Genomic DNA, 19053 nt, shown 5'->3' on the forward strand with positions numbered 1-19053 from the left:
GGAATAAAACAATCGAACACAAGTACATTTAATTGAACGGCGGAGTTCCTAAACTCCATCATTACACTTTGCCACTTTTCTCATTGGCTCTCAGCAGTTCTCCGATTCACAACAAAGCGAAGCATTACATTAAGGCGTTGCGTTATATTAATTAGCTGTTTTCGTTCGGTTCAGTGTAACGCTTCAATTGTTCTAACAATGGCAACTAACAACTGTGTAGCCCAATGAAAAAGTTTCAAATCAAATGTGTGTTAGTGAGAGTTAACAAACTCGAAGCTTTAAACTAAGTGTTAGTTTTGTGTTCTACTCCGTTGATGCAGTTTTCAAGTTTACTGAATAGTGTTTTTATAATTTTTCCATTTGATTAAATTTAAACACAAAACCAATAGCTTATGTTTTTGATTTATCTTTTACAAACAAATTGAGCCATGGGACAAAAAACATCTCAAAACATACGTGCTAAATATCAGACAAAACATAAATAAAGAACAAACCAAAAAGCAACGCATTCCAAGTTAAACTGATCCAACCAGGCATGTAACAAACAGCAAAAAAAAACAACAACCACAGCAAACTTCCCCGTTATCAGTTTTGTGTTCTAACTACACTCCTCAAACGAACATCACCTAACCTTTCGGCCGTTCAGATGATAAAGCTGATACTAAATTTGCCCTCATCCGTAGATTCGATAGAAACGTCACCTCAATTAGAAACACATCGAAGATCGAAATCGATCCTTAAAAACAAATCCGAAGCGTCTCGTCTTTTGTCCGATCCGGAAAGCGAACGGCTCCTGGCGGACAATATGTCCGGCTCGGGGGTCTCGGATAACGGTGCCAACATGGTAAATTTGCATTTTGACTCTATTTGTTTTGAATGATGATCCTTTTCGTTTCCGTTTCTGGTTTTTATATAAAAAAAAGCTCTTACCTCATTCATCTTTGGTTTTCGTTTTATGTTAGAATAATCCATTTCTAATTTGTTAGTTTCTTTGCGTTCGAATTGTTTATTTGGTTCTTTGTTTTTGTTAATCTAATGTGCTTGTTCACTTTACTACTCGTTAGTGTAACGTCTTGTTAAACGTTATCTCCAACTTCTCTTTCGCTCGATTCCTGTTCGAATCACGTGTTTCTGTGTCTTTCCTTCGCTAAAACTGTTTTGAAGTTTTGTGTATACTTTTGGAAAGGAGAATTCGGACCGATTCTCCAGTTCACAAAAAGTTTAATTTTTATACCTTAGTTTTGCACTGTACTTATTGCAATAGTTTTTATCCCCTCTTCTTCCACCTAGGGTAGCAAACCAAGAATGTTTCTGAAAACATCGTTATAGTTTTGCATCAATTAATAGTTTTGTAAAAAGAAAATAGGATAATCTAAGTTTTGTACATATTTTTAACGATATAGATAGCCTTGCAAGTGTCTTTGAAGATTTTTAATATGATATAAGAATGTCATAAACATTTTATTTCCCTAAAAGGAAAGGAGATATCGTGGGAAAGACACAGACGAAAGTTCTTTCGTTGCCCTTTTTTCTGCCGTTTTCTTCCCGAATCGTATCCCATCCCTCACCGTGATTGCTGTACAAAGTTTGTTCGTTCGTTAGTTTCCTGTCTAGCCGTTTAGTGTTCGTTAGTGCAAGAGGTGCAGGCCAGCGGACGAAGCGCAAGTTGCCGGCTGCGCCCTAGTTGTTGTTGTTCCTAGAACCTTATTAGGTTTTACGCTAGTTTTTAGTTCTTCTCTCTCTCTCTCTCGAGGGGCTCGGCATTTTTTTTTTGCCCGAGCGATAGGCTGCTGCTCGCTAGCCACTGCACTTGCCCTCCACGTGCTGGAACGTCTTTTGGCTAACATTTGCTTCTTTGCTTCTTCTGCGTCACCACCCAACACAGGGGAGCGACTCAAATACTGATTACTCCGGCAGTACAATGATCGCGACGTCCATCACACCGCTGGTGCAACGGCACCGGCTCACCCACCAGCGGTCGACGCCGGCCTCGCTCGGGGCCACCGCCAAGCTGCCGGCCAGCAAGTTTTCCCAGCCGCGCTACTCCCAGGAGGAGGTCACCAGGCAGGCCAAACCGCAGCTGACGCGTGGCGTCGGCATCGGCACGTACGTGGACCACCTGACCGGGGACCGGCGGCTGGACACTGGAACTAGGGAAAGTAGCACAGGTAATGCAACGGGAAGCGGATAGCCCCTGACACCGGCCCCTTTTCTAACCGATCGCTCCATTCTTTCGCTAGAATCGGAAACAGCATTCTCAACATATCTTGCCGCTAGTAACAGTAATAGTAATAAGGATAAGGCGTCGTTTGCCGGCAGCAGTCTGACATCGAGCGACGAAAGCAAAACCACCACCAGCCGGGGCAACTCGGTGGAGAACCACGGTGGAAGCAGCGGCTACGGGGCGTCTTCTTCGTAGCAGGTAAGACCGTGATCATCGAGTGTCGTGCACAAGTTTTAAATGGTCTCGTTCTTTCACTTCTCCTCCCAGGACCAACGGCCAGCCGGAGGCGACAACACTTGAGCTGATGGTGCCAATGTACATACACACTAGAGAAGCAGCAACAAACCCCCGTTGATGATCGTCACGAACACAAACCGGAAACCGACGAGAACGATCTACATCGTCAACTAAAGCGCAACTGATCTCATCAAACATTGCAAAACCCAAACCCAAGGGAAGCGATCGATTCGGAGCGTCGTCCGACCACGGAAACCCAACCTCAGCTAGTCGTCTTTAAAATATATAAACGAATAGAGGAAGATAGAGACAAAGAGGAGGGAGAAAAAGAAAGAGAGTGGAAGAGAAACGAAAATATATTATAGTAAAGAAAGTGACAAAACGTGGGAAGGCAACTTTCACTTCTCTAAACGCATTATGTAATCCCTACCGCGGCTAAGATGTAGTGCATGTCAGCTGCGACGAACGTGGCTGTGGCAAACAAAGAGAGAGAGAAAGAGAGAAGATACAAGAAATCGAATACAACAAACTATATAAAACAAAACAAACAAGAAAACAAGCAAAGCAAATACTGCCCTCCATCCGCGAATTGAAGTAGTGTGTTGACGTGTCTTAGGCGGTAAGATTAGTGGCGTGACGAAGGTAGCGTGTAGCACCAAAACCAAAAAGGAAGAAGAGAAAAAAAATTACATTAGAGCGAAAATAGACAAAACCAGATCGGTTCCGCCACGAGCAAACGGAAGTCAAGAGAGTACTTCTGTGATAAACGGGAAAGGGCGGTGTAGCGTAGCGGTGATTATCGTAGTGCAAAATCGTAGACTTACCGGTACAACACCTGTGAAAACTCGGAGCTGTATAAGAAACCAAAGAAATCATACATCGTGTGTACATAGTACATCGTCCCTAGGGGCGCTCCAGAACGAATGGAGGCCGAAGCGAACCTACGCGATACCAAAGGCACTGATCGTTTTTAGGTGTTTATTTTTGCCCTCTTTCTTTAACGCGATGCGATTGTGAAGGACGTAATCCAAGTAAGCGTAAACAAATTACTGCAGATTTCCGTAACACATACACACCGACAGAACAGTAAACAGGATTCCTGCAGCGAAATGCCATAATTGTAAGCTAGGTACACTAATCAAGTAGCCCGATTGCGCACACAGCCTTCAACGTAGGGTCAAAGCTGAGTCCAGAAGGCTGGCCTCCATGGAAGCCAGTGTCCACCACTCATCCGCATATACAGATATAAAGTTGCTTCAGAACGCTTTGGCCTACGAAAGCCAAGTGCCACCGAGAATCGATTTGCTAGAAATACAGGAGACAGTGAACTTGATACAATCTTAAACACGACTATCGTGTATGATCAGACCGGATCCATCCACAGCTTTTTCCTTGTTCATCCTTAGAATCTAAACATTGTCGTGCTGGCTCTCGGCGTCTCCATCTGTGTACCGTGTTTTTACACAATGTTTTTTTTTTTGAAAAATGTTTTTTTTTCCATCTGCCTAGCAAATGCCACAATTTCTGTGTTTCTGTGCTACGTCAGCTAGGGGCGATGAGAAACCCATTTTCCTACACAATCCTTTACATCATGGTACTAAAGTAATTCCACCCGCTTCGAACTACTCGGAAGCTGCTAACGTAATAGAGAGTGACGAAAACGCAGAACAATCGAGGCAGATCGAATAGACTAACCTCATCCACTACACTAACCCCTCGGAGCGAACCGAATATTTTCGATTACTCAGACAATCAGTTTGTTTTGGGGAGGACGCTTAATCACTAACTAAGAAACGCGTTCCCCTTCGTCAACGAAAACGTACCACGCTCGGATGAGCTAGGTACGGCCACATTGATCGATTTTCCACTTGGCTTTGGAGGTTGATATTTTTTCCACCAAGTTCCAAACAAATCTCTTTCCATTTCAGCAAATTATGCGAATACGATAACACTTGAAACAATCCAACGTAACCGAGCAGGACGGGTGGATTTTTTTCCGGCCCCGTGGAACGGAACCATACACCCTATAGCTGTTTATTCGAAAGCAATAAAATCTAACCGTAAACAATACAGCATCTGTTACTGAAGTCGAAAGAATTAGATATTACACAAAAAAAAAAACAGAGGAAAAACTAGATTCTACTAAAACAAAGCAAAAATCAACAAACCGTAACCGAATGGCTACACATTTTCTCCAGCCTCTCAAACTTTATTGAATGCTAGCAAAATGGTTCAACGTAAAGCCTTCCGGAGGCACTAGCATTAAGATCGCAGATAGCTAACCGGGCTCCGACCGAATTCTCTCTGATAAACGTAAACCACTTAGAATTAAACACGTGACATTGGCTTGATCGTAACGCCGCATTTTTAGATACCATTGTGCTTATCTTTACTCTTCGTGAAGCCGTGAGGAAATGCCGCTAGTACGCATTATGAATGTTCAAACGCAAACGTAGTTTGTAAGTGATGCGTAGTTTTTAAAAATGCGTGGGTGGCCCGTGAGAGAAGAAAGGCATCCAAACAAAGTCTTAAATGAATATGATAAACTAAACACCTGCACTACCACCACCGCAAACAAAACGCAATTCGTACTAAGGAGATTGATAGGGACAGACAACAGACGCAAACTAACTTTATCTAAAGCTCCGATACACGCTGCAATATGCTTGCCTACATTAATCTTACCCGATCACTAACGAAAAGTTTACTAAATAGGTGAAATCACATCGAAAACAAGGGAGAACTAATTAAAAACAAAAACATTTAGACACGCACTTACACGGAAGGAAAGATGAAAAAATTAACACAATCAAATGAAAGAAACAAACACAAGGGTGAGAAAGAAGAGTTAAATAACTATAAAAGTGGGACAGAAAATGTTATGATCGTTAAAAACAACATGCAGGAAATGATAAAAAATAACGCAGGTACTGAACTACAGATCTTGGACAAAAATACACTTAACACATACAGACACCATTCACCATTGGAATTCATCTAAAAACAACTCACCACAGAGGAAATGAAACACAAAAAAAGGTTATTATTATACATAAAAAAATGGCTTATATCTGTGATTTAAATAAAAAGAACACAAAGAAAAATTATAAATTTAAAAAGATGTTTAACTGAAACAGAACAAAACGGATGGGCGAAACGGAAAGAACATAGAAAGAGACATTGCACAAGACGGAATCGCATAGTCACGAAATGTTGTAAATTTATTTGGCAAACATGAAAACTTAGTGATTGAGATAAAACTACACGAGATGGAGGAATAGAAAAATAGAAAAAGAGAAAGTTAAAAATATAGCATATAAGAGGGTTAAGCGACTAGGTAAAGCAGAAATACTACGTTAACAATGAATTATGAAAAGAAAAAAATGAAATGTGCTTTTTAAATATTTTCTATTGTATATGAAGACATTACATTATATACATATACATATATATATACTTATATACAATTAACGGAGCGACAAAGGAGCAACTCGAAACGATACACTCACAAACATCTAACATATAGTAAATCACACATCTATAGCACAAATTGTACTTCAAACAATGCGTGTCGTGGTACAGGAGTTAAACATGGATAAAGAAATAGAAGGATAGGATATTTAAGAGCAAATTACAGCAAGAAACCAAAGCTAAAAAACATACACAAAAAAGTGAAATCACCAGCGAATGTGGAAGAATAGTGAACGATACAAGAAAAGCATTGTTAGCAAATGTGAAGAAATATAAAAAAAAACCAATAACAGAAAATGTTATAATATATTATACTCTTATACATATAGATACATATACATAGGTATATTCTATAGGATTGTGTAAAAGGGATAAGTCTTAATCGTTACGAATAGGATTACAGTCATGCACTCATTCGACAAAAACGTTCCCCACAGCTGACAGCTTGCTGCTAACACTAGACTTTGCAGTCTAGTTGCGGCTCGCATTACAATAGTACCCCCAGCGGAAGTCCTAGCACCTATCCTAACTGTTCCTTATGTCAGTTGAACAAACTAAAAACCATTTCCAGAACACTCAATAGCAATAGGGATCTTTGCTAGCTTATTGAATCGCACAGCCTCAACTAACATAACCCTCATCTGAAGTGACTCAACTTTAAATTCTTTACGGCAACTTTAATATTCTTAGTTTGTTTCCTCTGCTGACCGGAGCGCATCGTAATTATTTTTTAATTATTCTAGTCCTATCTAGTCATTTTAATGGACCTTTTTGCGAATAACATTTTTAGACTATCACAATTTACTTCTTAAGCATAGTTGTTTTTATTAGAAATAAGAAGCGATATTACGGATAGTAAAACATATTTATTTTACCACTATATTTCAACAAATCATGCTTAAAATCAAAGATTGTCGTGTTACATAGTTGATGGTTTTATTTTTGTTATTAAAGTGAATCATGCGTACAATGATTTGCGGTAAAACGTTGAACATGTTGTCAATCTTATTGTTCTGGGATCTTTAATTTAGAATTTGTATCTTTGATTTGTCAGTGTAAAATAATTTGTTTCTTCTTCAGCCATCGCATTACCCCTTCAAATCATAAACGATTCAACACAACTGTAAACAGAAGTAAACAGGAAGAGAAGGTAATTGAAAAAAAACCAAAATAAACGAGCGCGGTTTAGTAACGTCCTAATTTTCCAAAGATAAAAAAAAGATAAGAATGCAACACAAAAGACACGTAGCTCGAACACGTGACTGTGCTGAAACAAAGCTAACTACCAAAGTGGAAAGAAAAATCTGAGGAATAATCTTGTAGCAACAGAACCCTAATAATAACAAACAAACAAAAATCCAAACGAACAAATTATATCAAAATTCAACGTTTGGAAACAGAGTTTTAGATTAAGGAGTCACGTCAAAATTAACTCTAAATAAATCTACCGTTTAGGCAAATATATCCGTAAAACCACCAGAGGCGTAATATTCCGATCTGCTCGGTCACCCGAAAGCATTGCGAAAAAGAAAGAAAAGTGTACCAATGGCACGGAGTAAATACAAAAGAAAAAACCACATTCCAAAATGCACGATGGACGAACGAAACCACAACTTCATTTCGATCATTTAGCAACTGCAAGTTGTCTTTCATAAGGAGGGCATAAAAATAGAAGAAAAAAGATGGTAATCTATTCGAAAAGTGTAATGTAAACTGGACGGCAAACTGAATCATCGGATCTTTCACATTAAAAATCAAACCCTTACCATACTTTTGTACAATAATGTACAAAAGATAGCGATAAAAGTCAATGTTACAACTACAGCAAACAAATGGGCCAAAATCTTCTTTTAATAATTTAATTTTTTTTTATATATATTTCCGGACAAAAGCAAAGATTTTGGTTGTTTTTCATGAAATCAGCGTTTTCAATAAATTGAAGTTATCACTAAAATAAGTTGATAAAACCAAGCTGAAATGAAATCTGTGAAACATTGTAAAGGTTCATGGGTAAAAATTCTACTCAACGGTTTGAGAAATTCATACACAATCCTGCAGCAATTTCCAAAGGAAACCAAATTGGCCTCGTAATCGTAACATAAAAATAAAATCAAAACCCATACATGGCATGCAACGATACCGACCATGCGTAGTTTTGCTGGCAGAACAAAAGAAAATGACCCTTTCGAAGAATTAATACAACACAATTGACAAAGCATAGATATATTATACATATACAACCGCGCAACAATCACAATTTTTGCGATACACGATTACGATATTATGATATGGATCAAACATATATAGTCTGCAGAATTACACACATTTTCATGCACTTTCTTACAATTATTAATAAAATTACAAATAACGAGCAAGCAAACCCCTAACGTGCAACAGCAACAAATGAAAACCGTCAGCACACCAAACTTTAGTGCACCGGCAAACCAAGCGCAGCAGTGTTCTAGACGAACCGAAAATGGATTTAATAAAACAAACTCAATCTCGATAGCGAACGAAAACAAACAACTAATTCACATTCATCTTCAAACGCAACAGACCTGATGTGAGCATCATGTAAAGTAAGGAACGATTTTAATTTATCTCACGTTGTTTATCACACGTTTTAATTGTCACACTAGCATTGCTGAGCAGTGGGAAAAATTTAAAAGTTTTCAAAAAAAGGCATACCGATCAAAACTAGCCTAGTACTAGGTAGGGCCATAAAAGACAAACATAATATGAACGTGCGGGAAGAACGCTAAACGAAGGAGCAGCAGGAAAAACAGCATTCACTTAAATAAACAAAACATGAGATGAGATAGAATCCGCTAGCGGTAGCTGAAGGGGGTTACAGCAGAACATATTGCTATCCGTAGTCATCTCAGAACATCGATGGTGTTGGATTATATAATTATGTAAGTGAAACGACGAAAACAGAAAATAATTAAAAGAAAAGAAAAATAAAAGAATAAAAAGTAAAGATTAAATAAAACTGAAATTTTATTGCTAAAATCTACATGGTGTTTCAATCTGCGACGTCCTCACGGAACAAATCGATTGGCCTTTCTTCTTATGCTTTTACAATGTCAGCAGCCTTGAGGACTTTGTTCAGCCTTCATTAAAAAAGTTGCATTAGAGAATCGTTTTATCTAATATCCTAATGTGAAACACAAGGGCTACATCATATATAAATTCATATCCTTGGTTCATTAGCCAACGGCCTATAAAGTGTAGAAATATTTAATTTGAGTAATTGAATCTGTACAAAACATGTTTAAATGAAAAACATTTTCCTATTATATCTTTTTACCTTTTTTCGTTAGTTCGAAGAACGAGAGATTCAGAGAACCCAAAATAAAATGACTTTAGATTAACGTATCGTTTGAAAACACATGGTGCGCACTAGTGGTGGGCTGGTCAAACCCAAACCTATCGGATCGGAACCATTCGTAAATGTTCCGGAGCTAATCGAGGTACTGAGTACCTACCCACACAACACGAAGTCGTATTAAGTTGAATAAATTGAATCTCATATTAGTATTTTTCGAATCGGAATCGCAGTAAGCATAGACAATGTACGAGCAATGTATATTCTTTGTTCCATATGATGCCGATTAAGAATGTAATACGATTTTCTTTATGCATACGTATAGATAAACGAGCAATGTCCGGCTGATGTATATTGTAAGTCGTATATGATGCCGACTTAGAAAATATACGACTAAACATATACATTTTGAACAATGATGCCTATCGCGAACGAAGTAGGTTTCATCAATCGATCGATGCATTTTTATCGGTCGATAAAGTTATCTACTCGAATTTTGCATCGCGTACGCTTTTTCTGAATCTGTCGATATAAATTTATCGGTCGATAAGGCAACCAGTTTTATTAGTAGGCTAATTAGCTACTTTTCTATGGATGTAAAAATCGCATGGAAGACAATCGTCATCCAGCTGGATCCAAGTATCCTTTTTTTACTGGTCAAGTGATACATTTGGTAAACAGATGAAATCAGATGAAAAGAAATAATCAATAAAATCAGTGATTTTGGTAGAAATAAGAAATTGTGATGCTCACTGGTGTTAGTTATTGTGGATTCGTGTTGATTTTTTAGTGTACCATCATTAAAAATGATCTTTTAACTCGCTATCGACTGGTTCATAGCAGTGGATAGTATATCGATCGATAGGGTTCATCTTTTAGCGTTCGCGATAGCAATATCTATCGATATAGCAACTACTCGACAAATTTGTTCGCGTTTGACAGCCGTTTTATCCACTGCTATATCGATAGATAACTTTCAACGTTCGCGATTGCTTAACCTGTGGTCACAGCTTTCCGCAACCGCATGCGGTTGCGTTTTTGATCTGTCAAACGAGCACAGCTTTTTGCAAAAAATAATACTTTAATGTTTGAATATACCACTTATATGAGCAAATAATCTCATTAAAGTCTACTAGGAACAATATTTATTGTTGACATATAAAAACGCAAGAGTCTGCGGCAAGAATCAAACTCGTTTGATTTTTTAGTACAGAAACCGCAAGGTCTTGCGTCTGCGGTGACAGCCCATGACAGCTCCTATCTCTCCCATGGGAAAAAACGCAACCGCATGCGGTTGCGCAAAGCTGTGACCAGGGGTTTAGTGAACCAAGTATCCTGAAAATGAACACTTGTTGGTCGATATACCATATCGATCGATAGAGCAAAACGTATCCGATAGCTCCCAATGTACGGTTAGCGCCTCCACTTTTGTACGTATAAGCATTATTTTAGCATCATTTACGATTCAATCATATTGCATAGAAGTACGATTATTTCAAGTTGATATTCGATTTACATGCATATGTGTTGTGTGGGTAGTTCCGGTGGAACCGGTAGATTGCCGTTACTTTTCCACGCAAATAAATTTCTCAATAACTAGAAAATATAGAAAGATCTTTTGCAAGACAAAGTTGTGTGTCTTAAACAGACCTTTCATTTGAGGCGTCTGTTGCTGAAATTAACTTAGGCACTAAAAAGTTATTTACAAATTAGCTTCTTTTTCTTCTTGGCGTAACGACCTCTTGGTCATGCCTGCCCGTTATACCCTTATTAGACGAGGGCTTTTTCTGTCATCGTTGCCCAGTATTTTTCTGCCAAAATTGGCTTTTGACATAAAAATGCTGTCCGCTCGTGTAATAACACAAAGTTCCACAAAATGTGTTTTGCAGTTAATTGATCATTTTCATGTTTGAATTTAGCGTATTGTTCAACCTAGCGTAACGAACAAAATCAGTTGCAAACAACAGAGCAAAAAGTAAACAAATCGCCAGTTTGACATAAAAATACTACCCGGTTGACAAAAATTCAAATTTTTTGCAGATGTCATGTAGTACCAGCAAGTTTTTCCATAGCAGATTGCTGGGACTCTTGCTGGAACTACATAGTACCAGCAACAATCCCGGTTGACAGAAATTGACATTGTTGCTGGTACTATGTAGTTCCAGCAAGAGTCCCAGCAATCTGCCATGGAAAAACTTGCTGGTACTACATGACATCTGCAAAAAATTTGAATTTTTGTCAACCGGGATGTCAATTTCTGTCAACCGGGTAGTCGAAAGAATATCGGAACCGGTCGTGCCCGGTCGTGCCCGGTTCCGATTTTCTGACAGCAATATTGCTGTCAATGGCCATTTGACACTATCTTCCAAAATCGATGGACAGAAATATTCCTCGTCTAATAAGGGTATTAAGGGCATACGACTTGTTTTCCTGTTGTACGTGGATAGTCGCTCCTCTTGTACAGGGGAGGGTCCTGTCTCGGTTGGGATTCGAACCCACGCCGTCGAGGTGGTGAGCCCCGGCGCTCATGGGCCGATTTTCTAACCGGCGCTACCGCTCGGCTGTCGTGGACCCCCATTACAAATTAGCAAATTCGTCATTATTTACAGTTGTGACCAAGGTTTTTGAAGCTTGTTGATGCCAGTTTGGCGCGCTTCGCAAATGTCATGATGTTTGGGTATGTCATTTTGTCTTTGTCGGCGCGTGTGGTAGCGCAATCTTCGTAGGATAAACGTATATTTTCAGCAAAAAACGTTAAATATCTGCACTTAAGCGGTATCAGCAGACGATCGGAACAAAGCCAACGACTTTACCAACCTATTTGTGCAACAACCGGGCGTTGGAAAACGTAGGTTAGTCTTTAGCGACAAAAAATCCCTGTGCGGCCAAACATTCGTTTCGTATATGCAGGATTGGTGGAGATTTCTAGAAAACGTATCCAAAGAAGGCACAACGCTTCGTGGAAGATTGACCGCTTCCAAGTAGCGATAACAGTGACCCAACGCAGCAACATACCACGATGGCAAAGGTGCACATAACCAACGTTGTGGTGCTGGACAATCCTAGCAGCTTCCTGAACCCGTTCCAGTTCGAGCTTACGTTCGAGTGCATCGAAGAGCTGAAGGAGGACCTGGAATGGAAGATGATCTACGTAGGATCTGCCGAATCGGAAGCGTTCGATCAGGTTCTGGACACCATCTACGTCGGCCCGGTACCGGAAGGTCGGCACATCTTTGTGTTCCAGGCAGACCCCCCGAACGTAAGCCGCATCCCGGAGCAGGATGCGGTCGGTGTAACGGTGGTGTTGCTGACCTGCTCCTACCGTGGGCAAGAGTTTGTCCGTGTCGGCTATTTCATCAACAACGAGTACTCCGACCCGGAGCTGCGTGAGAACCCGCCTCCGAAACCACTGTTTCATAAAATGACCCGCAACATCCTGGCGTCAAAGCCGCGCGTTACCCGCTTCAAGATTAACTGGGATGACGCACCGGCGAACGGAGTGGCCGGCGGACCCTCGAACGGGCTGATGGACGGTGAGGAGGTACCGGCTGATGAGATGACGACGAACGGTGGCACCGATGATCACCAGATGGATGCCGGGTCAGAAAGCAACTCGCTCCACCCGCCGGAACTGGTGCACGACGAGAACAGCATCGCTATGCCACCGACGGAAATGCCTGAATTCAACGAAAACTCCAACTCGCTCGCGATGGAATGCTGAACGGCAGGGAACTTTGGGAAGAAAATGGGGGAAGGTGCCGTCATCTTAGTAAGCGTTAACTCACAGGAGTTTTGGGGAGGAATCGAGTTTCTTCCTCAAATCGCGTATCTCGGAGTTGTAGACTAGTTAACAATTATTTCATTTAAGACACGTAAATTATCGTTTCTTTTCCTACGTCTAAACGCGCTGGTTCTGTTCGCTGCTCCTTCAATGAATTGTCTTTTTTTGTCGTTGTCACCTACTACGATTGCCAATCATCTTGTAATCGCCACATACATGGACACTTTTATCATCCATGGAGAATATACCTTAGAATCTTATGTTCGCTAGAAGAGAAATGATTTTCGTTTTTTCAATCGTGTTTTCATAACAATTGTGAGGAATTTTGTAAATAGCTGTGAAAAGAAGTTTCAAAAAACACGTAGAGTAAGCTAGCATAGCCGAAGCTTATCTCAATCGAAAATAAATAAGATTTTTTCATAAAACTAACCAAAACCACTGTTACAACGTTGTTACAGAATATAGCAACGTGAACTAGATGCAGTTTTCATTTATCCGAAAATTATTACCTTTCTTTTGTTGCCTGCTCCGCATTCTTAAACGAAAATTTATATCAGTTGATTTTTTCAGGAAAGCCCCTGTTCTCCGACAAAATGGCCGTGATCTTGGTGACCGGCATGCCTGGTACGTTCCTCCAATCGCCAATTGTGCCCCTTTTTACCCTTATCCTTTTTCAACCTTTCCCACGTTTGTACAGGAGTCGGAAAAACGACCATCGTGCGACGCATTGGAGACGAATTGGGTCGACGTAACGTTCCCATCGCCGGGTTCTACACGGAAGAAGTACGTAACTCAACGTCCGGCGAGCGGATCGGGTTCGACGTGGTGACATTCAGTGGCCAGCGGGCCCCACTAGCAAAGATTCAAACTGGCCAAACACGACCGCAGGGTCCCACCGTCGGTCGGTATTCCGTTTGCTTAAAGGAGTTTGAGTCACTTGCCATCGCTGCCCTGGACAAACGCCATCAGCAATCCAGCGACGGAATGCTTCTGTTGGACGAAATAGGCAAAATGGAGCTCAAATCGCGCGCTTTCCAGGAGAGTATGCAAGCGATTGTCGGCGAGGTGGCGGCAAAGAAGCTGCGGTTTGTTGCCACCATTCCGCTGAAATCGACCGGGATCGATCTAATCGAACGGCTAAAACTTGTCCCCGGATGCCTTCTGTTTCATGTGAAACCATCGAACCGGGACGCAATGTACGAACAAATAAAAGATGCCTGCCTAAGCGTGGTATCGAAGTGATGGGTGCTAGAGTCGGATAAATTGATTTTGTGTGTATCCATGCTGGATTACTGTATTTCGTATAAATAAATGTTCTTATCGCTACGCAAGATGGAGAAATTATAATTACATCGCTTGGGTGCAAGCCGATTGAGCTAAAATCAGGGTAGAAAATTAGAAACAATACGCCCGCGAAACCACTCGTCGCTATGCGCCGCTCCGGGTTAGTCCGGCCTGCTTTAACGGCCAGCAAAATATCTATACAAACTCTAATCTCGCAGTATAAAGTACGTTACGTCGCTATTTCATCCGTTCGAGAGTTGCCGGGAAAGCGTAGAGGAGGACGAGGAGGAAGAAGCTGTTGTCGTGGCGGTAGCACTTCCAGCAACGGTTGCGGTAGGTACCGTCAAGCCACTTCCGCCACTATCGCGAGTGGACCGTTTCCTCACACGCTTCGTTGTCGAGCCTCCTCCGGCCGTCGAGCTGGTCTGCTCCATCTCGCTGAACTTTTCCGATCGGGCCAACCAGAAAGCGCTCTGGCGGTCACTGATCTCCTGCTCGTCGACGCTTAGAAAGTTATCGTTTGGTGGCAGTAGCATGCTCCAGGTGCGTGTGGCCGCGTTCAGCTTCGCGATCGAGCACAAGATCTCGCGGATCTCCTCCATCGGCAGCTGGGTGATGCTGGTCAGATGGTGCCGCTCAAGTTTATCACATTTCGTAAAGCGGTACAGGATATAGTCGCGCGCTTTGCACATCTGCTCGGCGGACACCCCGTTCGTACCGGACACGCTCCCCTCCGGATAGATGTACTCGGACTGCACGACCCAGTTCCCTCGGATCAGCCATCCAACCTGGGGCAGCAGCCGGAGAACCTTTTCGGCCGGCACGGTTCGGTCGGAAATAAGCCTTAAGATTTGCTGAAACGTAACTACCTTCGCTAAAATGGGTGAACAAAAATAGTGATTTAACCGTACAAAAAACAAACAACGACTGATTCCGCCGAACTGTAGAGTTGCTTACCATCGGTCAGAATGACTTTCAGTTGTTCCAGCAACGGGAGCTCGTTCAGCTTGTGCATACACACCACTCTACTTGGCAGCAGCCGGTCAATGTTGCGGTCCGTCTTCTCCTTACTGATAAGCATATCCATGTACTCCACGGGGTGCACATTTAGGGCCGCACTGTCCGGATCGACACGACCGAACGACCCGCTGGCACTGGCACTAGCGCTTCCACCGAACAGTTTTTGCCGTTCCAACTCCGCCGCAGAGGACTGCTTCTCGTGCCAGAATGCTTCACACCAGGGCTCTTCCGATTCCCTCTTTGCCAGGTAGGTGAAGGATTTCTCACGTGCCTTCCGCACCTTCTCGTTCTCGGTCCGGGCGAACTTGACCGTCACCTGCGTTAGCTCCTCCTCCTCGGCGACCCCGTCCGCGTCCTGCTCAGCTTTCTGCTCCGCTTTGGTCCGATTGTCCTGCTTGTCGAAATAGGAAAACATCTGGCGCATGGACACGATGCCCTTGAGCGGGGTCGCATGCATCTCACCGTCCTGCAGCACACACACCAGATACCGGCTGACGTCCTCGATCGGTTTCGTGCTCAGAAAGGACTGCTTGTCCATCGTGCCACTGCGGAACGTTACCTTTGGCAACTTGTCCCGCCCGTGCCTGCCGTCCGCGGCAAGCGCAAACTGTTCCCCTTTGAAGGAGTCATAGTTGGTCGAGCCAGAATCCAGTTCATAGTCGATCTTGATCTAAACACGATGGCGGGAGAGACGGAGGCAGCAATTAGTTTCGTTACCCACGGAATGCTATTCCACTTCCCCCGTCGTATACCTGTTGATTTATCGGTTTGACGCAACAATTCACGACCCGAACGTCATCGAAGCTGGTCGCGGAAGATTTGACGGGATATTGCAGTAGAAACAAATTGTCAGCTAGCGTTTTCGACAGATGCACCGGAATCTAAAAGCACGGGACGAAACCATTAACGATACGCTACTTGACTATCCAGATGCTAGCTCCAGGCCGTTTACTTACCTCTTCCACGACGGGATCATCTTCATCTTCCATGATCGTCGAGGAACCTTCTCTTATCAACCACCACGCGGAGAAAACCCAAACCTATCAAATAAACACATTCGCCGGGTGCACCAAAACGGTGGTCGTTTTTGACCACGCGGCTCTCACAAGGGCAGTAATCGAAGGCGAAGGAATTGCGCTACCTTTCCATGGCTGAACGAGACGCGTTCTTTTTATCGCCAGCGATGTGATGAAATTCCCAAAATTTTCTTGATTTGCTGCTTGATCAAATTTAGTGTTGGCAGAATCGGGACTGGGAAGATTCGAAGATTCGATCCCTAGCCGGATTCCAAAGATTCGAATCTCATTTGACGGATTCTAAAGATTTGATTCGATAAGGATTCGAAATCAGATTTGATTCCTTTGGAATTTATTTGAATAGATTTGTTAAGTTTGGGATCTTTTTTATTTCGATTCTAACTTGATTTGACCGTATGTTCATAGTATAATCGGCAAGTTACATGTGCACACATGGTGTGACGGATTGGGATTCGGAGTGGCCTTCCGGATCTTAGATCGGCTTTGATTGACTTTCCCAACACTAGTTAACAGTTTCTCATTTGACAGCAAGGAACATATGCCCGGAAAAAACGAACTCGGAATTGTAGTACCTTGTTTATAGTCAACGTGTTCGGTTCTTCCATAAGGGAAGCTTATTTTTATTTCAATTCATATCGATGTCCTGTTCGTTTTTGACTTATTCTGACCATTTTCATTAATATTAGAATCGTTTTCTCTTTCTTGACTACAATTCAAGAAAACTTTTTTTTCGTGATAGCGATAAATCAACAAAATCTACTAACCCTCTTTCAAATTCCATAAACTTATCAACCATCGTCCTCGCAAACGAAAACAATGCAAAGATAAACAACAACATAAACAAACCTTACAGCTTCTGGTGTTCAGTCCGCGACTTAATTCTTAATGGAAAATTCACCTACCAGCCGCAAACCATGGAAGAAAAATCTGTACGAAAACCAAGACTACGCGGACAACTACACAGATCCATCGTTTCTGAAGGACATGAAAACCAACATCAACCTGCGGCCGTACACCGCCATCGAAGTGTTCACCGGTGCAACTAGGCTCAGCCAGCAAATTTCGGTCGTAACCGTTTTCCTGGTTGTATTCCATCACCTCTATACCGACCGCATCGGACCGAAAACGATCTTCTCCGAGTGTGCCGCCGGAACGATCGTCGGGTACTTTATCTACGCCGGCCGGGAAATACAGCTGACCAAGTTCGTCGAGGACTCCAAAACGGCCATCGCTGTGCTGGTGTTTGGATTCATCTTTTCACCGCTCCTGCACACGCTGACCAACAGCATCAGCACGGACACGATCTTCTCGATGACTTTCTTCGTGCTAGTGTTACATCTGATCTTCTTTGACTATGGTATCTCCGCGGCTCTGGTGTCGAAAGCAATTTCCTTGAATGCGGCCATCTTCGGATCGATATGCTTGGCATCGCGGCTTTCGTCGGCGCTGCACGCCTTCGTGCTCCTGGAGGTTGCTGCCGTATTCTTCGCCCTGGGGCCGTTTCTTGTTAGTAAGCTCAACAGCATTTACTTTCTCGTGCTATCCATGGGTGTCTGCTGCTACTTTCTACATTCCATCTCGCATATTATACTCTACACCTACGTGTGCACCTTGGCATTCGTAAATTTGTTTTGTCCGTGGCTTTTTCTCCGACTGCAAAAGTATAAAAATAACATAAACGGGCCATGGGATGAAGCTGTTGTCCTTGAAGAACATGTTACGTAGATGGAAGAACAATTCCTTTCGCTGCAAACCAAATTCTCTAGTCTGAAGACATGTACGTAACCTGCGAATAGTAATATAATTTAAGATAATTAAAACGCCTACTACCATTTGCATACGTTTCGTTTGTTTTATTGTATTTTTCTATGTAATATTTTATATGCTTCTCCTATACTTTCGACATCATTTTTCTATTAATGCATAATGTTATTCTGAGTCTATGCAAATCTGTTCACTTTCAACCGGCAAATTGTGTGTGTGGGGGGTTTTATTTTATTCGCAAATATTATCCTCCCAGCCATATGCACGACATCGACGTACAATCGACGGGAAACATAAAATCAATTTCGTTTGGATATCCCGGCACGTCTTTCCACCTCAACGCACGTGTTTTTCAAAACAACTACACTAATATTTTATATTTGTTCGTATGATTTTGTTTTTATATGTCTGAGCTATTTTTATCGCCAAACGGTAAACGGCACCGGATTGTTCGCAATGTGTTTCTTTGTCTGTTAAAATGTCGCTACCTTTTCCAATCGAAGCACGCTTTTACAATCTCTATCCCAACCGGATCTAGATCCAAAGGACAACCAATCTGCCGGCGATATCTTTCCCTTGCCAGCTCATCATCATATTCAATCTCTTTTGATTTTCTCTCACATTTTACCACTTTCACAACGTACACGATGATATCATAAGACACACACACACACAAATTGCCCATTTACAAAAATATTGAAATAACAAAAAACACACTTGAAATACTGCTCACAAGTGTACGCAAAGTCTACAGGCGACGGAACATTTTCGGGTTTCCTCCTGTCGCGGCGGCGTTCCTTCTTGTTCGACCCGAATTAAGTAAACGTGCTAATATAGTCTCCAACACAAGAGAAATTTCCTCTTTCATCGATTGTGTTTCAACGAATGGCTTACAAATATAGAAGAG

General features: G+C 41.9%; 5 protein-coding genes across 8 annotated transcripts in view; 4 read left to right on the plus strand and 1 right to left on the minus strand.

Moving 5' to 3' along the window:
* LOC131261989 (potassium voltage-gated channel protein Shab) overlaps positions 1 to 2419 on the plus strand; it is a 39396-nt gene extending 36977 nt beyond the window's left edge. Inside the window, 4 exon segments of the mRNA XM_058263876.1 lie at positions 647 to 671; positions 673 to 844; positions 1886 to 2168; positions 2241 to 2419. Of these exon segments, the coding sequence (XP_058119859.1) occupies positions 647 to 671; positions 673 to 844; positions 1886 to 2168; positions 2241 to 2419 (659 nt within the window).
* Positions 2420 to 11972: 9553 nt separating this feature from the next.
* On the plus strand, positions 11973 to 13286 carry LOC131267491 (histone chaperone asf1). Of its 2 annotated transcripts, none has more exons than XM_058270380.1 (2): positions 11973 to 12112; positions 12171 to 13286. In XM_058270380.1, the coding sequence occupies exon 2, from the start codon at positions 12280 to 12282 to the stop codon at positions 12979 to 12981; it is 702 nt and encodes a 233-aa protein (XP_058126363.1). In that variant the 5' UTR covers positions 11973 to 12112; positions 12171 to 12279; the 3' UTR covers positions 12982 to 13286. The 2 variants fall into 2 exon arrangements, with proteins under 2 accessions (XP_058126363.1, XP_058126364.1); XM_058270381.1 differs by having other exon boundaries at positions 11985 to 12108.
* Positions 11980 to 14319, plus strand: LOC131267492 (nucleoside-triphosphatase THEP1). 3 transcript variants are annotated; one of them, XM_058270382.1, is made up of 3 exons: positions 11980 to 12112; positions 13612 to 13665; positions 13739 to 14319. In XM_058270382.1, the coding sequence occupies exons 2-3, from the start codon at positions 13635 to 13637 to the stop codon at positions 14281 to 14283; spliced, it is 576 nt and encodes a 191-aa protein (XP_058126365.1). In that variant the 5' UTR covers positions 11980 to 12112; positions 13612 to 13634; the 3' UTR covers positions 14284 to 14319. The 3 variants fall into 3 exon arrangements, with proteins under 3 accessions (XP_058126365.1, XP_058126367.1, XP_058126366.1); XM_058270384.1 differs by having other exon boundaries at positions 11986 to 12108; XM_058270383.1 differs by having other exon boundaries at positions 11994 to 12112; positions 13599 to 13665.
* A 248-nt stretch (positions 14320 to 14567) lies between these two features.
* Positions 14568 to 16570, minus strand: LOC131267490 (DNA-directed RNA polymerase III subunit RPC5). Its single transcript, XM_058270379.1, has 4 exons — positions 16302 to 16570; positions 16098 to 16226; positions 15283 to 16015; positions 14568 to 15199 (listed from the first exon to the last, which is right to left on the minus strand). The coding sequence occupies exons 1-4, from the start codon at positions 16332 to 16334 to the stop codon at positions 14568 to 14570; spliced, it is 1527 nt and encodes a 508-aa protein (XP_058126362.1). The 5' UTR covers positions 16335 to 16570.
* A 664-nt stretch (positions 16571 to 17234) lies between these two features.
* On the plus strand, positions 17235 to 18208 carry LOC131267152 (phosphatidylinositol N-acetylglucosaminyltransferase subunit C). Its single transcript, XM_058269932.1, has one exon. The coding sequence runs from the start codon at positions 17268 to 17270 to the stop codon at positions 18105 to 18107; it is 840 nt and encodes a 279-aa protein (XP_058125915.1). The 5' UTR covers positions 17235 to 17267; the 3' UTR covers positions 18108 to 18208.
* Positions 18209 to 19053: the final 845 nt, after the last annotated feature.

Source organism: Anopheles coustani, chromosome 2 (assembly GCF_943734705.1).
Source record: "Anopheles coustani chromosome 2, idAnoCousDA_361_x.2, whole genome shotgun sequence".
Taxonomy (NCBI): Eukaryota; Metazoa; Arthropoda; class Insecta; order Diptera; family Culicidae; genus Anopheles; species Anopheles coustani.